The sequence below is a fragment of the Typopeltis vanoorti genome, chromosome 10, assembly GCF_054136105.1.
Source record: "Typopeltis vanoorti isolate ZY-2024b chromosome 10, IOZ_Tvanoo_1.0, whole genome shotgun sequence".
Taxonomy (NCBI): Eukaryota; Metazoa; Arthropoda; class Arachnida; order Uropygi; family Thelyphonidae; genus Typopeltis; species Typopeltis vanoorti.
In genome coordinates, this window is record NC_143558.1 from 128349712 (window position 1) to 128370713 (window position 21002).

General features: G+C 36.2%; 1 protein-coding gene across 4 annotated transcripts in view; it reads right to left on the minus strand.

Moving 5' to 3' along the window:
• Positions 1–1242: 1242 nt before the first annotated feature.
• The window catches only part of LOC150102783 (tubby-related protein 3-like), a 514140-nt gene continuing 494380 nt past the window's right edge, over positions 1243–21002 (minus strand). For all 4 annotated transcript variants that reach the window (XM_090398901.1, XM_090398899.1, XM_090398900.1 and 1 more), the window contains 8 exons: positions 18239–18435; positions 17065–17280; positions 16637–16749; positions 16283–16397; positions 12046–12144; positions 6181–6268; positions 2049–2132; positions 1243–1886 (listed from right to left, as the gene is read on the minus strand). In XM_090398901.1, the coding sequence (XP_090255027.1) occupies positions 1753–1886; positions 2049–2132; positions 6181–6268; positions 12046–12144; positions 16283–16397; positions 16637–16749; positions 17065–17280; positions 18239–18435 (1046 nt within the window). In that variant the 3' untranslated portion in view covers positions 1243–1752. The remainder of the gene's footprint in view (positions 1887–2048; positions 2133–6180; positions 6269–12045; positions 12145–16282; positions 16398–16636; positions 16750–17064; positions 17281–18238; positions 18436–21002) is intronic.

Here is a 21002-nt window from a genome sequence, read left to right on the forward strand (position 1 = left end):
ATAAAACTGATTTTGTGCATCGATTTATTACTATGGATGAGACTTGGATTCACCATTACACACCAGAATCCAAACAGGGGACAGCAGTTGGTTATTCAGCGCCAAAGAAGACAAAGTCGGTTCCATCAGCAAGAAAGGTTATGGCATCGGTGTTTTGGGATTCTAAAGGCATTTTGTTTATTAATTATCTTGAAAAAGGGTAAAACAATAAGCGGGGATTATTATTCCGATCTTTTAACCAGACTAGGCGAAAAACTTTGTGAGAAAAGACCCCGTTTGCAGAAGAAAAAAAATCATCTTTCATCAGGACAATGCACCTGCCCACAAAGGTGTTTTGGCAATGGGAAAATTAAGGGATCTGCACTATGAATTGTTGGAACATCCACCCTATTTCCCCAGATTTGACTCCATCTGACTTCTATCTCTTCCCAAAACTAGAACTCTTCCTCGCTGGTCAGCGTTTTTCTTCGAATCAAGAGGTAATTGCAGCTGTCAAGGGGTATTTTGCAGATCTTACTGAGAACCACTACAGGGACGGGATAATGGCGCTGGCGCATCGCTGGAATAAATGTATTAGTCTTAAGGGAGATTATGTTGAAAAATAAAAATCATTTTGAAATTATAAATTCGTTTTTTCGTTGTTAGGCCCAGAACTTTTCAGACCATCTTCGTATTGTCGTCCATATCTTAACCGATCGACATTTATCTCACACCCAAAAGTTTTTTCCTCATTTTTTATCTGTTGAGTGATATTAATTTCTGTGCTGCTGGTAATCTCCGGGATAGTTTATGTATTATCCATTCACAGTTATGTGGTGATGCAAGGTTGATATTTCTTATAGATACATGTTAATATGCTGTTATTTAAAATTTTTATTCTTTAAATCTTTAATAATCCAGTTTGATTTAACCCCACAAAAATAAAATCCATAACGATCTGTTTGTTTTGAAATAATCAAGCGAGGTCAGAGGAGCAGATGCCGTCCTTCAATATAACATAAAGTAGATTTCCCCCTTCTCCTTAAAATAACGAGATTAGCTATCGACCAATCGTTGTGGTTACATTGTGGCGCTAGTTTGGCTTAAAATTTGCTTTATTTAACGAAGATTCACATCAGGTAGAAAGTGCTTTGTAACAATGGATTTTCCAGGTGACGTGATGGAGATCACATGACTTGTGACGTCAGCTGATGCAGCTGGTTGCAAACAAAGTTTTGTGTTAAGAAATATGCAAGAACATCCTTGGCATATGAAGCATTTTTATTTCTTGATTTATAAATTCGCTGATTTTATTTTATTCCAATTACTTTTATTTACAATATACAGAACGCTTATCATTAGCGTGTTTTTTTTAACCGCATTTAAAATATATCTACTCTACGGTCTTTTCGCATTGATAGCACTATCAATTCACTACTTTTTTAAACATAATAAATGCATGATTTTATCATGAAAATTTCCCCAAGAAGAAAAGAAAATTTTACAAACGGTTGTATTAATGAAATCCTGTACTTAAATATCACGTATGAACGAGAGCATGGACAAGCATACGATACACACACACGCGCGGTGTATGACAACAATGAGATCTGAAATGACTAGTGATCAGGTGTCAGGTAGAAAGTGCTATGTAACAATGGATTTTCCAGGTGACGTGATGGAGATCACATGGCTTGTGACGTCAGCTGATGCAGCTGGTGGCATTAGATGTATCACAGCGGTTTAGGGAAAAATTAAATATTTATATTCGTCCTATTCACATGCTAACTTACTATCGAAGCTAGACAGTGCAATAGCAAATGCCTGCAAGGCACACATTGGATAGCTGTAATCCATTGTGAATACGTCTGTTGACACTCGACCAAACTGCATGATGATGTAGTCCACTGCAAGGAAACAAGAAGGTAGAATTACACAAAAACATCATATAACGCTAATAAATAAAATAGTCTTGAACACTGAGTACTTATATAAGTGGAAAGCAAGTATAGTTATTAATATGAATACATAATTCTCTTGAATGTGATTAAAATAAAGTCGAAACTTACCATCATTGTCATGTACTATTTGAAAATTCTTTACTGACGCTTGGGTAACCCTGCCATTGAAGTTTAATACGTAAGATTGACTTTCTGTAATAAAAATTTAAATACTTTATATATATATATATACAGAGCTCGCAATATTTCTGCAATCATATATATATATATTGTTAAGGTTAAGCACCACGAGATGGCGGCAGTTGTCTGCAGTACTCTATTCCTAGGATGCCTATCTAAAACCGTAGATAGCCTTAGGCCAGCTAAGAATAGAGGTTAATTACTTATACAAGGAAGATGTCCCAAGAAGAGTTTATCAGTCATGATGTGGAAATCTTATTTTTGGGAGAATAGGATTTCCACATTTTTCAGTATTCCAGTTTTATCGCATAACATCTCTGCTGTGTGTGTGTGGGGGTAAATAATATACTTTTACACCCAACGAATTGGAAGGATTATAACCCTAATTGTTCACTCCACTGAGTAGGCTATACTCCCACTAGTATTTTAACAGTTCTTTTAAGTAGTTTTTTAGCCTAATGTATCCATTCCTTTGGAGGGGGGGGGATATCTTGCCCCTTTCCTCCACCAACAGACAAAAGAAATTGTGTTAAAACTAATAAGAAGGTGTGATGTAAGCACTTTCTAGAAAATGCTAACTCACGGGTAGACAATAAATCGCTTTTTGACAAAACACGTGACTTTTTATTATAAATACCAGTAATTACGGCATATGTAAACAGTGATTTTTTAAGAAAAAAGATCTTTAAGGAAACTATAAAGCAAGTTAATAATAATTCAAATTTAACTATTCGAACACCCATAATGCCGGGAAGATGTGATCAGTTTTAATTACATATTTTAGTACTGTAAATAATCGCAAGGAAATATGATATTGAAATAATATAGTTATCTCAAAGACTACTTTAGAAAAAAACTTTTCTGTTCAACAACCGGCTTGTCCAACCCGCGGGCCGCATGCGGCCCAGAACGGCTATGAATGCTGCCCAACAAAAAATGGTAAACTTACAAACTTTATGAGATTGCGACTAAAAATACCATTAATAATACTACAAATACAATTTTAACATGCTATTAATTTATAAGCGATGCATTTTTTATTTTAACACGTTCTTTAGCTATGAGAGATTCATAAAATCATTCTCAAATAATTGTATTTCTTCAAAATTGCCGCCCATGCGAGTAGTTACTTCTCGACATAATAAATGGTGCGCTAGCGCTCTTGCTTCCTACTTTTACCACGCAATAGATGTCTCTCTATGTGCGCCGCTGGTACGGCTTTCAATGTGCACTTGTAAACAGTCGAGTTGACACCGAAGAAAGGTGCAGACGTTACGTGTGTTTGTGGCGATTTGGCGAGTAATTTTTCTTAGTAGTAAAAATTTGCCGATTTGGTGATTATTAAACCTAGCTTTCTAATTTCCAATCTTTTTTTTTTTTTTTAAATTCCAGCATGGCTTCCACAGCGTCTCCAAAGAAAACCGAACCAAAAAAGAAAAAGAAAAATTATAGAAGAAGGAAAATTGTTTAACGAAAAGTGGACAGATGACTACTTTTTTATCGAGGCAAATACTAAGGCAGTCTGCTTAATTTGTAGGGAATTTGTGCCAATTTTCAAAGACTACAATTTGAAAAGGCATTACACGCAAAAACATACTGAGAAATTTAGTGCGTATCAAGAAATGTGTCGTAAAGACAAAATAGCGGAACTGAAAAAAGGTCTATCATCTCAACAAAGTTTTTTTTAAAAAAATAACAACTGAAGCGGATTCTATTGTAAAAGCTAGTTATGTGGTTGCGAACCTGATAGCAAAAAAAATCAAAACCGTATGCCGATGGTGAGTTTATTAAACAATGTATGGAAAGCGTGGCAGATATAATTTGCCCTGATAAAAAAAAAAAGGGGATTTTTCTAAAATCAGTTTGTCTCAACCAGACTATAGCCAGGCGAATTGATGAAATAGGAAAATCTGTCGGAAAAGGTTTGGAGAGTAGAGCTGCTCATTTTAAATTTTATGCTTTGGCGATAGACGAAAGTACTGATGCTACTAATGCAGCTCAATTGGCAATTTTTATTAGAGGTATTGATGACGAATATAATATCACTGAAGAAATGGCTTCTTTAGTGCCATTAAAATACACAACTAAATCAAGAGATTTATACGAAGCAGTGAAAAATATCAAAGCGAGTTTCTTTGTCCATTGTGAACATATCTGGTATAGCTACTGATGGTGCCCCGGCGATGATAGGTAAAAGAGATGGACTTGTAAAATTAACAGAAGACGAAGTAATTGCCTCCCAAAATTTACGTATGATGAAATATCACTGCATAGTACACCAAGAAAATTTATGCGCAAAAGCTTTAAAGATGGATAACGTCATGCAGATTGTCATCAAGTCGGTAAATTTCATAAGGGCCAACGGATTGAATGATCGCCAATTCCAGGAATTCCTTAAATTTATGGATGCTGACTATGGGGACATCTTTTACTTTTCGGAAGTAAGATAGTTAAGTCGAGGTAAAATGTTGAAAAGATTTTATGATTTGCGAAATGAAATCGTGTCGTTTATGGAATCAAAAACAAAATTTGTGCCAGAACTTAACGATGAAAACTGGCTCACAGATTTGGCATTTTTAGTAGACTTTACCGCTCATTTAAATGAGTTAAACATGCGTCTTCGAGGTGAAAACCAACTCATCAATACAATGCTTCAAACAGCGTTCGAAATGAAACTGAAACTATGGCAATCTCAAATTAAGACAAACAATTTTATGCATTTCGACACGTTGGCTAAACACGGTCCCGTGAACAACGAAAAATATGCAGCCTTGCTTTTCGATTTGATACAGGAATTTGAGAACAGGTGTCAAGATTTCCAGAAAAATCATCAATCTTTTGGTATATTTGCGACTCCATTTTCAGTCGACATAAACATATTACCTGCCAATTTTCAAATCGAATGCATAGAGTTGTAATCTGACATTGAACTTAAAGAAAAATTTGATCATGTCTCTTTACTGGACTTCTACAAGATATATCTTCCCAGAGAAAAATATCCCCCGCTTCACAATCATGCCTTATTCATGTCATCGCTATTTGGAAGCACCTACATTTGTGAGCAGCTATTTTCAAGGATGAAGCACACGAAGAATAAAACTAGAACCAAAATATCTGATGAGCACGTTGAGAACTCACTGAGAATTGTAACTACTTCCATCGAACCAAAGATATTTGGTTCGATGGAAGCATTGGTGTCTCGAACACAACATGAAATTAGTGAGATGTTTTTCAAACATCTCACTAATTTCATGTTGCTGTCTTGTCTTTTACTTTTATAATAAAGAATTCATGAATTAATGAAGTTTAAATTACTTAAAAATGTTAACTATACATTCTACGTTTTTTTGCTCATCAGCTATCGTTAGTGTATTTTATGTGTGGCCCAAAACAACTCGTCTTCTTCCAATGTGGCCCAGGGAAGCTAAAAGGTTGGACACCCCTGGTCTACAACGTGAACGATATAAACAGATGAAACGTCTATCTTTCAGAGTGTACATAAGAGAGAATACATTTTACAAGGTTGTTGATTTCTAAATTTTTATTACGAAATCAAGCATTCAGAAAGAACAGTAAACCCTAAGTAAAATTTTAAGTTGCGACAGCTTCTGTTGGCCTATCAGAATACCGATAGTTTAAACAGAATTACTTAGCAGAACAAGAAGCCTTGTCAAAACTAACGAATCACTTCATTAGTTTGCGTTTTGAGAAGGAGAAAGATTAAAATTGAAAATACACAAAGGAGACTTCGAAACAGTCAATTTCGACGATGAACTATAGTTTGAAAAACCTAAGTTCGAATCTATTCTGATATAGCCTTTATCAGGGCTTTTCGGTTGAATTTGAGTTAAGTGGGGAGGTATTTTCGTCCGGAAATTTTGATCAAGGTAAACAGGCCAACACACCAGCACACACGAGACCTCCTATAACACGCTATACAGATAGAATTGATCACCCAATTGGAACTTTAGTTAGGTTTCTAAGCGACTAAGCTACCTGGCCGTAACACGCCGTTGACTTCAACATGCACGTCGAAAAGGGGAACAGTTTTTTTACAAACCTTCATTCCAAACAGGAGTCTTGTTATGGAACTCGAGGATGTTCTTCATGTTCTTATTCCTCCACCTCTCCAAAAGAGTGTCCTGGTCCTACAATCGACAAGAAAAGAGAAAATTAGTTCAAGAAAGTTAGTGTAAACCAATCTTAAATATAAAAAAAAAAAAAAGTTTATTAAGAGTTCAAACTGCAAGTGCATAGAACAATGTTGAGAATGATTGACAGAGAATTTTAAAATCGAAGTATAAATGGCTGCATTAAGAAGTGTGGGTGGGCCAAGGCCACGATTCTCTAGAGATTGAAGATGGTAATATTTAAAGCCTCTTCATGAGTACAGTTTCTTTACTGGAGTTGTCCTACTCTTGATTATGAAATTGGTTTGTTATTGGTGTTCGATTGGGGATTCTACCGGTTAGCGTTTCGAAAATTCTTCAACTTTTGAAGATCATTTTTACAGACAAAAATCTTTTAAAAATCCTTTAAAAAAACCCATCTTTCTTGACCTCTCATATTTTTTCCTAATGTCAGCTACTACTTTGCACTAAATTCAGTTCTTTTCCTCAGTTTTTAATTTTTTAAACTCTCTTTTGTATTGAAAAGACCACGCGCTTACCGAGATCCTATTACAATACAATAGACATTTTATTTTTCAATGTACAATTCTCCTCATTCACACAAAAGGTGAAGGAGGAGAATCCGCACGTCCCTTTTTCATTTAGATCAAGTCCGCGCATGCCCACTTCTAGTAATAATAATAATACTTTAAGTTATCCAAGAAATGCAAGATAAAAATACTCTATAATTCGCCTTTACAATGCGTAAAACTTGCCTTGCTTTGAACAGGAAATTCTAGAAGGGAGGGGACGACAGAATTAGTCTTAATTTTATCCTCTTAGTTCCGCTAAAAGAATTAAAGAACACTCAGGATAGTTGCGTGTGCCACCGCAAAGCACAGGAAATGAGCAATATAATACCCCCCCCCTCCTCCATCAGAGTCCCATAGCTTTCCTCAGATATATCAGAAGAATGAAAAATGTAAGAATAGAAAATTCTAATTCAGAAATGACACTAAATCCCGAAGTGTTGTAACACATTTATACTGATCAAGTCAGTGTCGCAGGTAGTAAGGCAGGTGTGTCACCCCACCAGTACTGCTGGTTCTGATTACTCAGGACATTGGCATGGGTGGCTGTACAACTTCCTGTCAGTATTGCCAAATTATGTAAGTGTGTATGCGTGTACATTGCAATCTTAATCGTAGTGAGCGCGCGCTATACTTTGTTTGTTCCTTGCAACTATAGAACTAAAAAGGCTAACTTATGGATGATATTTAGGGAGAGATGAAGTTTTAGACTATTCTGAAACATGAAGTGATTTGAAAAGTTCATTTTTTTATAATAAATAACTTTTATTATTAAAAGACCAGAAGATAAATGATAAAATATATATACAAAAAGCCAACAAGTTTCACTAGCCACTGTCTAGCATTTTCAAGGCTGAACTGGTGTGAAAACAAATGCATTGAGTTACATTTCAAAAAACATACACTTTAGTAACTGTTAGGCCGTTACATTTGATTATTCTGTTGGAAGGCGTGCATGTGTTCGAAAGCTTTAGTCAGAATCCGGTACATGACCACGTGTTTTATAGTTGTTTGCATATTGTAATTCTGTTGAACTGAGAGAGATGATGAGATTTTTCCATATGTCTTTAAGAACAATGCCCTGATTTCTATTTAAATTATTGCCTGTGCGTAATACCACAGCTGCTTCTTTTAAAGTTCTGTATCTGTAGTCATTCTCGATGTAAGGCATAGAACTGTTTTTCCAATCTGTAACGTGATTTGATGTTGAGAAATGATGAGCTAAACCAGATGTGATGATTCTATTATGATTGACATCTCCCACATGTTCCTTCCGTCTTATTTCAAAACTTCTCGAAGTCTGACCAATGTAAGAAAGGCCACACGTGCATGGAATTTCATATACTCCAGGACATTTGAAGAAAGGTACCTCATCTTTAGGTGATCCTAAGATTTGTCTGATCATGGTAGTTGGTTTAAAAACCACTCTGATGTTATGAGCTTTTAACATTCTTGCCAATTTTGTGGACACTGAATTAATATATGGAATGACAGCTGTGGACACATATTGGGGCACCGTAACACGTTGTTGGTGGTTGTCTTTAAATAGCCATGTTTAAAATGTTAGAAGGGTATCCATTAAGAGATAGAGTGTTAGCTATTAGTGACAGTTCTCTCTGCACATCTGTTTCTTTCGAAATAGACCTTAAGGCTCTATTACGGAGCATGTGAATGATGCTGTGTTTTTGTGATCTATGATGGTTGGACGAATAATGTAGATATCTACCAGTATCTGTGGGTTTCCTGTAAATGGACAGTTGGAAATTGTTATCTTCTTTCTTCACTAGGATGTCAAGAAAAGGAAGTTCTTTGTTCTTCTCTAGTTCTATAGTGAATTTGATCTTATTGTGTAGTGAGTTGATTTTGTTCAGAAATACGAGAAGGTTTTCCATGGTGTCTTTCCAGATGATGAACACGTCATCGACATATCTCCACCAAATTGATGGTTTTGGTACAATGGTGGAAAGAATATCATTTTCAAGTTTTTCCATAAAAAGGTCTGCGCATGGTGGTGACAGAGGGCTACCCATGGCTAGTCCTTCCAATTGTTTGTATACAGTGTGGTTGAATTTCAAGAAATTTGAATTCAGGCAATGATGAAACAGTTGTGTGATGTCTTGAGGGAAAAGATCTTGAAAAGATCAACAAAATGTTGAGAGTTTTTAATGTAGGTCTCTGTGTGTCTAATTGTGTGTCTAATAGTTGTCTCTGTGTGTCTAATAGTTGATCTTCCATCAACTATTGGACGAAGAGGAACGTTTTCTTTATGAATCTTGGGAGCTCCATAAAGGCGTGGAGTGATAGGATGTAATGATTTAAGTTGTTTTTTAAGTTCATCCGACCAGCCGGTCATATTGCGGATAAGAGCGTTAGTCTCCAGATGATTACTCATGATGGGATTTTTATCTAAGACTTGGTAAGTGGAAAAGTCTGCTAGTAATAAATTAATCTTGTCGAAGTAATCTTTCGAGTTGAGAATGACCGTTGAATTTCCTTTAACGGCTTTTGTTATTATAATGTCTTTGTTGTTACGTAAGCTGCGGAGAGCTTTCTTATCATAAGGAATGATATTAGGTATTGGTGGTTTTGCTGAAGCAAGAATAATCGTACTCTTGAACCTGATCGCATTTGCTGTAGCCTCCGGAAGAGGAAAAAGACTTTTTTCTATCCACCATATGAAATCCATTTTAGGGATAAAATTAGGGGAGATGGCAAAGTTGAAACCCTTTTTTAGGATTTCTGATTCGTGATTAGAAAGCTTGTGATCTGAAAAGTTAAAAATCATTTTGTTGTTAGGCAGACTGTGATGCGACTGGAATTTTTTCTTATATAGAAATTCGAATTTTTTAATTTGTCTAATTTTACTCGTTGTGAAAGTTTTTTTGTAGCTACGATGTAATACGTGGTCTATATCATTCCACGTCGTGTAGTCTAAACTGTTCGATATGTCATCAAATTGATCTCTACACTTCGCGTCAATAATGTTAAGCTCATACCTGGTATGTTGTATCCTTTCTCTTATTAGCGCTAACGAAGTCTTTTGGTATATTCTTTTTGCTGTTGCAGATTGGATATGTCCTTTTACTACTAAGAACTTCGGGATGATAGCGAAATCTCTACATCTCTTCAGAAAAATAAGGTGGTTTAGTAACTTAGGTTTTTTGCATTTGTTCTTCTCAAAGCACCGAACTTTATGTTTCATTTGTGAACTTAACTTGTACATATTTGGTCTGATGTATTACAATCAATAACTTTTATTATTAAAAGACCAGAAGATAAATGATAAAATATATATACAAAGAGCCAACAAGTTTCACTAGCCACTGTCTAGCATTTTCAAGGCTGAACTGGTGTGAAAACAAATGCATTGAGTTACATTTCAAAAAAAAACCCTTTCTTACAATGGTCAGACTTCGAGAAGTTTTGAAATAAGACAGAAGGAACATGTGGGGGATGTCAATCATAATAGAATCATCGCATCTGGTTTAGCACATCATTTCTCAACATCAAATCACGTTATAGATTGGAAAAACAGTTCTATGCCTTACATCGAGAATGACTACAGATACAGAACTTTAAAAGAAGCAGCTGTGGTATTACGCACAGGCAATAATTTAAATAGAAATCAGGGCATTGTTCTTAAAGACATATGGAAAAATCTCATCATCTCTCTCAGTTCAACAGAATTACAATATGCAAACAACTATAAAACACGTGGTCATGTACCGGTATCTGACTGAAGCTTTCGAACACATGCACGCCATCAAACACGAGTGATCAAATGTAACGGCCTAACAGTTACTAAAGTGTATGTTTTTTTTTGAAATGTAACTCAATGCATTTGTTTTCACACCAGTTCAGCCTTGAAAATGCTAGACAGTGGCTAGTGAAACTTGTTGGCTTTTTGTATATTTTATCATTTATCTTCTGGTCTTTTAACAATAAAAGTTATTTATTATAATACATCAGACCAAATATGTACAAGTTAAATTCATTTTTTTATTATTAAAAGCAAATAAACATGAAAATGTCCGCATACACGACCAGATAAAATAATTTATAATTCCTTAATTAATTTGAATATTGTTTAACCTACGGGAGAATCTAAGTAACTTTGCTCTTACGTCGATTTCTTTATTGTTCATCATTACGTGATATCTTAAAAGGTCAAAGGGCTACGAAAAACTGCGAACGTCATGTTGTTTTTTCCATATTTCCCCCTGATCTTAATTGGGCGAATCCACTAACGATGTTTTGAATCATTGCATTGTTTTTACGTGACATTAAAGTCTGCGTGATTCTAATAAATAAAAATGGGAAAGAAAAAAAAAATAAACTTCAGAATAATTAGTGTACAACCAGGCACTAATTATAGAAACCAACCTCAAGAACGAACAAAAGAGTCCCCCCCCCCCCTGCATACTTGTAGTGATACGCAAGTCCTGATTCTTTTAATGCCCAGGAAAAAGATAAATTAACCCTGATATTGTTAAGTCAAGAACGCGAATGAAATAAATAATTGGATAGACAAAAAACATCTCATTCTATAAGAAAATAATGACATCAAAAGCTCCCACCCCGACTTTTTTTTTCCCCATTCAGTATAGAGCTCTAAGTTTGTTTACTGGGAAGCCCTCATGGGGGAATATCAAGTGTCTATACAACGCTTTTGCTACTAACTTTTAGAAAGTGGTGTCAGAACTGAGGTCCTCAGTATGTGTACATTTATTTTGAAAGAATTTTGCACCGAAATTCCAATGTTGGACTGGAATGCAGTCCCCAATGTGTTGAGGGAAACAAACCGGGATGACGGTAGAAAGGAGGAAGGTGAAAAATTCTCTTTTCCATCAGTCTTGTTAAGTCAACCTTCCTTATTCAACCCATTAAGTTTTAATTAGTTCTTCATTAGCAATTAATTAAACCAAAACTAATTAAACCGGGGAAGAAAAACACAGGACATGTTTTGCGAGAGTAAAAAAGAAGCGATCCAGTCAGGTGATTATTCACTGGAGGAGCGTCATGTAAAAGGATATGCAAAGAATGGAGCTTAACACGGCTTTTCTTGAAATGCCAGTGGGGTTGAGTGGAATACTCTGGATTTGTTAGCTAGAAGTTTATTTCCAACTTCTTCAACTGGCTGTCATTTTCAGGAATCTCTGGAAATTTGTGTAAAATCTAACTTAATGCAAGGTGACATCCCTGTTCATAGCACACGGAGATACTTACAGAAGTTGGCTTGATGTCCACACGTTTGTGATCTTCTGCCATGGCTGGGACTATTACGGTCATTTTCCTTGGCCCCTTAAAACCTAAGACGTTTGTTTCCTACGGAAAAGAAAATATATCTCATTATGGCTTAATTTATAAAAGGTGAGAAAGAGTTTTCTTGGTTCTAAGTGAGAGGAAATGAAATATCACGTCATACAAATAATCGTAGCTTTATGGTTGGTCGCAATCTTAAACAGGAAAAAAAAATCTTGAAAGTTTCTGGGAGTGTTAAGTTTAGTGGTCAACTATACATCGTATAAGTGTAAAAGGTTTGGACTCGAATGTCCTTCATGAAAGAGGAAGCACTTGTGGGTTTATACTTATTAATCAAGCGAAAAGTTCTTCACGTAAAAGTCACTCATGACAACAAACACCAAACTGTGATACATTTTGTCTGCCATTTTGTCCATTTGTTTATAATGGACAAAATAAGATCAATAATTGGATAGACAAAAAAGTAAAAACAATGGACTTTTTACATAAAAACGAGCTTTTTTTTTCTTAACCTAAGTTTGAACTAGAGTTGGCCTCATCTTAAATAATCGTTTTATCGGAATTCAGTAATCTATGCAAAAGTGAAGGGGGGACAACGGGGGTAGGAATTGCTTTCTGAGAATATATCGATTTAGCATCTCTGCTGGCAAAACTTGACTTAATCTATTTCAACAAAACTGAGATATGATTTTAATGAAACGCGAAGGTTTATTTAAAGTGTATTAAATGCGAATTGAAGGTGAAAAAAATTTTTTTTAATTCTCTTTCTCTCCACATTGTGTGTGCGCGCGCACATACACACACATTTTACTTGATGTTTTGAATTGAATGTCAAGTTGGAGACAGATAGTTGTAGATAAAGTGATTTATTGATGTTTAATACTTTAGTATTAAGCTCAAACGAAATACCGCAAACAGTATCTTCTTCTCTCTTCTACGTATTAGGCCAACTGGCCCGCAACAGAGCTATCTTAAGCCCTTCTAAGTCACACCCGTTCCGAGGATAAGGTGACTAGCCCTGTCTCCCGGTATATATTCTATGGTTGTAGTTGCGTGTGTTCACGGGGCCGGTTTGCTTGCTTGAGGGACGAAAAACCTTGCTGTCCACACCCAGAGACGGGAATCGAATCCAGGACACTCCTTTCCCAGGTGGAGAAGCGCACAGCCTAACCGCGGTTTGCATACAGTATCACTTGCTACAATTCCTATCTCCCAGCAAAGAAGAAAATATAAAAACTGCTACTAACAAAAAATGGGTATGCAAATATTTCACGCTATACAATAAAATGTATCTTCCAACTATAAATCGTATTGAGTATGAAGTAACTGCTCGGAAAGAGGAGGACATGAAGATAAAAGTTTGGAGGGTGATCTATTTATGAAAAGTTTATCTAGTGAATGAGTAGAATAGGTTGACAGAATCTGTTATGGGTGCCATGACTGTGAATGAGTTCAAAGCAAAGCATGATAGATGCTGCGCAAATGTTGGATAGTTCTTGATATGATGTTTAGGGCGCCTCCCTCGATGAGGCTAAGGACTCCTTGGAGTTGCCCGTAATAATAATAAGATAAAATGGACTGAAGTTAGTTTATCTCAGCCATACTTGAATCCACCTTTGCTCGCAGCTGCCATGGAACAGGTTCTGAGAGTCGAATTCAGGATACGTACAAACGTCCACGAAGTTGTCTTCTTTTTCCCTCTCCCTATTGTTTTCACTTTGACGCATATGGCTGATTAGGGTAGCTAATTTCACTAATTCGCTATTCCTATACAGTTAGTGATATTACCTTGATGGACCTGTGATTTCAGTCAGGATTTCACCATGACTGCAGGTCGTAAAGAGTCCAGCTATTCCTGTCTTGGGCGTTTCTTCTCCATTTTCTTCCGACTTTCTTAATCATTGGGTCTTCCAGGTTTATTTTTGGTATCTCTCGGATACCAGTTTGTAACTCTGACTGTCCATCTGTTGTCTCTCATTCTGGGGAGATGTCCTGTCCATCTTCTTTTGCTATTGTAGATTGCTTTTATTATGTCCGTGAGTCCAGAATTCTTCCTGATTTCTGTGTGCTTACGTGGTCTATTTTGTTTATATTGCACATTCTTTCTATTGCACGTTGAGTTGTTATTAAGCTCTATTCTTCTTTTAAAGTTGTGTTCCATGTTTCACTGCCATAAATTAATTCTGGTAAGATGTGACTATTGAAAAGATGGGCTTTTATTTCTATGTCTGTGTTTTGGTTGGAAATTTTTGATTTTATTTTGTTGAAGGCAATCCAAGCAGCTCTTTTCCCCCTTGGTATTTCATTTGATATATCATTATTTATTTTTATGGACTGGCCGAGGTAGATGTATACTTCAACGTTTTCGATGGTGTGAGATTCTAGAGTGATTGTATGATCTTTACATATTAGTTTTTCATCCATCTTGTTTTTTCCGGGTGTATTTCCAATCCACTTTTTTGGCAGTTTTGGCTTATGTGATTCAGCATTAATTCTAAGAGTGTGGGTGAGTGAGATATTAATACCACATCATCGGCGAATAATAGGATATTTAATATTTCACCATCAATGTTTATTCCATCTTTCATGTCAATTTTTCGAATGATGCTGTCCAGAGTAGATGTAACGAGATTAGGTGATAAGACATCACCCTGACGTACTCCTCTACTTAAGTTAATTTTAATCGGGTGATTGAAAAGGGTGATATTTGTTGTGCTTTCTTTGTAGATATCTTTTATGAGTTGGATGTATGATTTTTCTACGCCTTGTTCTATTAAAGCTTGGAATATTGCGTTATGCTCAACAGTGTCAGATGCCTTTTAAAAATCTATAAAAAGAAGACAAAGAGATCTGGTATTCTCTGCATCTTCTGTTAACTGAGTAATAGTGTGAATGTGATCTATTGTTGAAAAGCCTTTTTTGAAACCAGCCTGTTCTTTGCAGCTATTTTCGTTGATGGAGGTTTGTATTCGGTTTAGGATGACTCTAGCGAATATTTTATGTGTGTGCTAATAGACAGATGGGTCGGTAGTTACTGATGTCTTCTTTATTACCTTTTTTATGCAGAATTATGGTCTTTGATGTTTTCCATTCAGTAAGAACTTTCCTTAATTGTATATATCTGGTTAACCTTTCTGCTAGAGATTTAAAGAGTCCACCCATTTTCAATTCATCAGATTTTATACCATCAATTCCCGGTGATCGATCATTTTTCATATGGTGGATAGCTATTTTCACTTCTTCAGGTAGGACAGATGGTATTTCCAAATTTTTCGTCTGGTACGGAGCTGTGATTACTTGTTTAGATGAGTAAAGGTTCTCATAAAACGATTTTACTATTTTTTCCATTTCACCTCTGTTTGTGTGTCTGTTTTCTTGATTGTCTATGAAAGCTGACGGTAGTGATTGCTTTAGATTTATTTCGTTTTCTGCGAAGCCTAGTTGCTTCTGCCAATTTTGTTGTTCTATACTGAACCATAATAGTGCACTGTTATACTGTAGTTTTACTCATCCCACTGCGCGGCATTCTTTATTACTGTTCCAGGCCATTCTCTTAGGAGAATTAATGTTTTTATTTGAACATTTAAAATACACAGCGAATCGTTTCTTGCAATTTTTTACGTAATGACTTCTTTTCTGATAATATCTCTCTGAGACTTGTTTGAGGAACCAGCAGATCGAGTTTGGTGAGTTTAGCGTGGAAAAGGGAACGCGCTCGTATTCCTTAGGAAAATAAGAATTAACCATCACGTGACTGTATGTCTACAAAGAATACTACAAGTTAAAAGCTTTGTATTCTTATTAATAAGTTAAAATGATTTATAGGGCCGTGAAAGTATGCTTGAAACGGCACTTAGTCTTTCAATTTCCCATTTTAAGGTTTATTTCTAGGTGTTAAGTTGCTCGAGTTCAAATCACGAAAATAGGGTCAGATATCAACTTACGAAGCATCGTAGGTTACTTTAGCTTCGTTTAAAAATACAGAAATGTTTGCAAGGATAGCCCGAATACTAGATTTACTGAATCAAGTTGTTAGGAAACTACTTCGAAGGGACCATCAGATTAATACCATTATCTTACACAAACAAACAGTTTAAAACTTTTAAATAATGCATTGCACGTTACGCTGATTTCGTGTATAACTATTATTCAATCACCAGATGCACAGGAGTTGTGATTGAGAATGATTACTAAGACTTACATAAACAACAGCCGATATCTCGCACCTCGTGAATGACGTTTCAGAAAGAATGTTCACTTTCTTCGGATTCCCGCCAGAATCATACAAAGTGAAGGTTGTACCCAATAAATTTGACCTGCAAAGAGAGAGAGAGAAAGATTTGGTATTAAATAAAACAGCAGCGACATGGCACGGTATGTAATAGAAGTAATCAGCACCATCATGCACTCGAGAAAATTTAGATTTAGTCTTAAAAATGTAATTTAACGAATAAAGTTCGTACACGAATCCTTTAGCTAGGAAATAAATTGATGAGTCAAGCAACTTAGAGGATGGAATAAACGCTTGCGAAGAGAATCAAAGATTCAAACTTACCTCAATTTCCCTACAAAAGAATCTCCGTTCCTTGAGAGGTCGGTCGGGTCCACGGATATCAGGTAATTGGAAGTAGCGCTGCGTTTTCGTTTTCGGGCAGCAAGTAAAAATATCTGCAATAAAAAAAAAAAAATTACCTTCGATTCATAAGCTGTGGTTGCAGTTCAAATATTTTGCAAAGTTTCAATAGTGAGTTATAATTACAGAAAATAGTAATGACTCATCGGCTTTCTGTTGTTTGGAATGTAAAGAAAAAGAACAAAATACATTACTTTGCTGCAGTAAAATACTCCCAATAAATAATTCTTACAAACAGACACTACAAACAGGGTGTGCAGTTCTTGTTCAACCATTCCATAGATTTTTCTTGCTTTAAAATATTTAAACACTGGTTCTAACACAGAAAGTGTAAGGAAACTTCTTCTTACCTTCTTCTTGTCTCCTCTTTCAAGATGGAGGAAGTAGGTAGGATAGAGGCCTCTGTCTACGCCTTTTTTGTCTCGTGTGATTCTGCAATGCACTGTTAGTCCCTGCGGACACGTCTCCATGACGAATGTGGTCAAACTGTCTAACAGTGGTTCCAGTTTTCCAAGCTCGTAGCAATGGCCATCTTCCTTCTTATGAGTCACGTGGTCTGTATGAGTCTGTTAAGTGATAAATTCCTTAGAAATTGTACACTGCACGTCGGTAGATGATATAACTAAAGATTAATTTAATCAGATGAAAGTTATATTAACTCAATTTTCCAGTTTAAATTTCATTTTTATCGATAGTAAGCAAAGTTATTAAAAAGATAAATTTAAGTTTATAATTTATTAATTTTGTAATTCATTCTGCGTTTCTATTGTTTGTCAGTTTGAGTCGTACAGTGACCACGATCTCCTGACAAGACACTGGTCATCTTAGAAGTATTTACACTCTTCAAACCTGTTTAAAACAAGACTTTTTAAGTTGGCATGTGGCCCAATAATTCCAGCCAGTTTTATTTACATACTTTTTAAATACGAAATATAAATAAACTGGGAGAGCAAAATGAATAAATGAGAAAGCGCGTGATGCTTGGGATTCGTGTGCTTTCCCAGGCATCAGATCTCAAGCCAGATTAGGCCACATTTCAAATCTCCAGTATAGGAGTGATTCGCTGTGTGCTAGGAACAATTCCACTAATTATCTGCTGATGTTTTGGCCCATAGGGAGTCCGAAGGCATTTTTTTTGCTATAAAACAGAAGTGATGTTTATTTTAATTGTTATTTGATTCGTCTGCTTTCATTCTAATTTGAATTTGATTGCTTGTTGTGTTTCATGACCTGTTAAATGAGTTCCAGTTATGATTTCTATTTAAAATAAAAATTATTAAGTTGGTTGTAGATCAAAGGGGAAAAAGCCTTGCTATAAGAAAACTTATAAAAAATCACCAATAGGAGATTAAGGGGGGGGGATTAAACTGTCTGATTTAAATTGTTTTATCAGCCATGACTTGAAACAAAATAAAGAATTTGCTACTAAAATATTACACGAAGCTTTCAGAACGAGTTACGTGTTTTATGAGATTCCTCATTCTAACCTCTCCAAGCGGTAGTCTACATTACAGGGATGCTTACCTCGAGAGAATTACCGCTTTCTGGTGATTTCTTTGTCGTTTTCCTCTCGGTGGTGTCTGTGGGCTGGCTTCCTGAAGCATTGACTGTGATCGTACTGGTCCCTGCAGTGGTGACAACAATCGGAGAACTTTCGTGGTCCTCTTGCCCATACTTCACGTGTGCTGGCAGATTCAGTTTGTGTAGTTTATGTTCCAATTCTGAAAAAAAATAAAAAATAAAAAAATAACTATGCAACAAGTGAGTGCTTCGGGATATTCTTAAAATGTCACGTCTTAATTAGATCACAGTCGAATTTCAAGATAGGAATATAAATAACAATACCAGAGGGCACTATAGTCGCTAACTTCTTTTACGATAATCATATAAAGGATTCTTAGAAGTCATTTGAGTTAGAGGAGAAACCGGAGATGGTTATCATGAATTTGTTTTTTCCAGATGTACACCTACTTTATTTTTTGATTAGAAATATAAAATTCATATATTTTGAAAGAAAATTACCACAAATGTGTTCCAATTGTCCAGCTTGGTTACCGTATTCGCTCTGTAAACTACTGGTTGTGGGTTCGAATCCCACTATAGCCATGGATTATGGGATACTGAGGCAAATGACATTAAGTTCCCCCCCCCCCTGTATATACACTGCCTGGAAACCCCATGGGCAAGGTGTATCATGAGTTACGTGTTTGTAGCCGGTATAAACTGGAGCAACATGCTGCTTCCAAATCAGTACAAATGTCGGGTGAAAAGGCTGCTAGAAGAGAACCGACGAAGTTTGAAAGAAGTGTTCTGATAGGACGTAATGTTACAAGTTCGACAAATTGTTGGTTGACAAATTGGACCATCCCAGTCAACAGTTAGTGTCGCCATACTGAGTTGGAAGCGCAGGGAGTCCACTGGAAGTGCTACCTGCAGTGGATGAATCACCACACTCACCAAACATTGACCTTATGGTGTTACGAAGGATAATATGTAAAAATCACCATTCGCCGGCCAACAAGTAAGAATGCGGAGTTCCGGGCATCGACTGGAACACGAATCTGCACAAAAACATTCAGAAGTGAGGCTCACAGCATGGTTTTCTATGGTAGAATCGCAATATACAAGTCCCACATTACTCGAACCAACATCCAGCGTCGTCTTCAGCGGTGAAAACAGCGTGTACTGGGTAAACTGGGATGTGAAAACTTGGAAAGCTGTGTTATGGAGTTAGACGAATCATGCTACCTAGCAGATGGACGAGTGTGTACGTGGGAATGTCCGGCGAACGTCTCTTACGAGGGTGCGTAACTCCAACTATGAGTAGCGGAGTGATGGTATATTCCTGTTTTTCCTGGTTTGGACTCGGACCGCTGTTTGTGGTGCCACAAACATTGAACTTCGAGAAGTATCTGAACATTATGGGCCATGTAGTGCTTTCTACTTTGTGACATTTCTACGGAACTGACCATTGTCTCTTTCATCAAGACAATGCACCGTCTCATAAGGCTGCTGCAACTGCTTGGTTTGTAGAAACGAACGTCACCACACTTAACTGGCCTCCACAGAGTCCTGATCTCAACCCAACTAAACATCTGTAGGGTTTTCAATAGGGTTGAGAGGTCAATGGGCGTTTGTCCCACAACAGTCTAGTACCTCATTACATGCCTACAAGAAGAATTGTCCACATTTCCCATTGATTGCCATCGTACATCTGTGGAAAGAATGTCCCGTTGGACTGTTGCAGTCATCGGTCCGAAAGGTGGTCCTACATCTTATTAAGGTGGACGTAATGCTGTTCCTTCCTCATATGCTCTCCGTTGCCTTCAATCCAAGAAGTATATGCAAGTAGCCTAGTTGTGAAAGACATTTCACGCACACAACTTCGCTTATGTAAAAGATTAAAATAGAATATAGTTTCCTGTTTATTATAGTATGTTAGTACTCCATAACTATCTGCCAATTACCAAAGAAAAAATAAACACACAAAATAAATTTATGTGGTAACGTATACCTAAACGCTTTGAAGGGCGATTTAACAATCAGCTGTAATTTTTATAAATAAAATTTTCGATGCGAATCATCTTTTTGATGTTCTTGTAGTATTTTTTCAGAAAATGTAAAACTGTCTTACAATCATATAATTGTAAATTAATCATATAACAATGCCATGACACCCTCAACTTTATAAGTGCTTGAAAAATATTTAATTCCCGAAAGCTTTGTTTACTTATAAGCGGCATAACTGCTCCTAGTTTCTTCTTCGTCTTCTCTCTCTCTCTCTCTCTCTCCCTTATTTGTCTTTTATGAAAAACATTCTGGGGATTACTGATGATATTACACAATCCACTCCATAAAAATAATATTTGGTTAAAGTGTGGCATATGAGAGAGGAGCTGGCGTTAAATTAATTAGCCTTCTTCAAAATGGTTCCCCAAGGATGAGCGTATTTGTATTGTGATAATGAACTCTTCGCCCCATTTTATTTAATGGTGAATAAAAGTTTCAGCGTGATAATTTCACGCTAAATATATTTCCGCGGTGTGTGTCCATGACAACTTTAGTGCTGTGTCGAATTATGGTTTTAAATATTCACTTTTATAAACTCTCGTTAACAAGTTATAAATCCACATTCGCTGTTATGATTTTCATATTTGGGCAGAATAACTGAAGATTTTAATATTTTTACCATTAAATTATAAGCACTTGTTCATTTAACTTTATCATTGAAAACTGTCCTAAATTGAGAAATCGCTAACTTTTTTTTAAAATTTTATTTCTTCTTGAA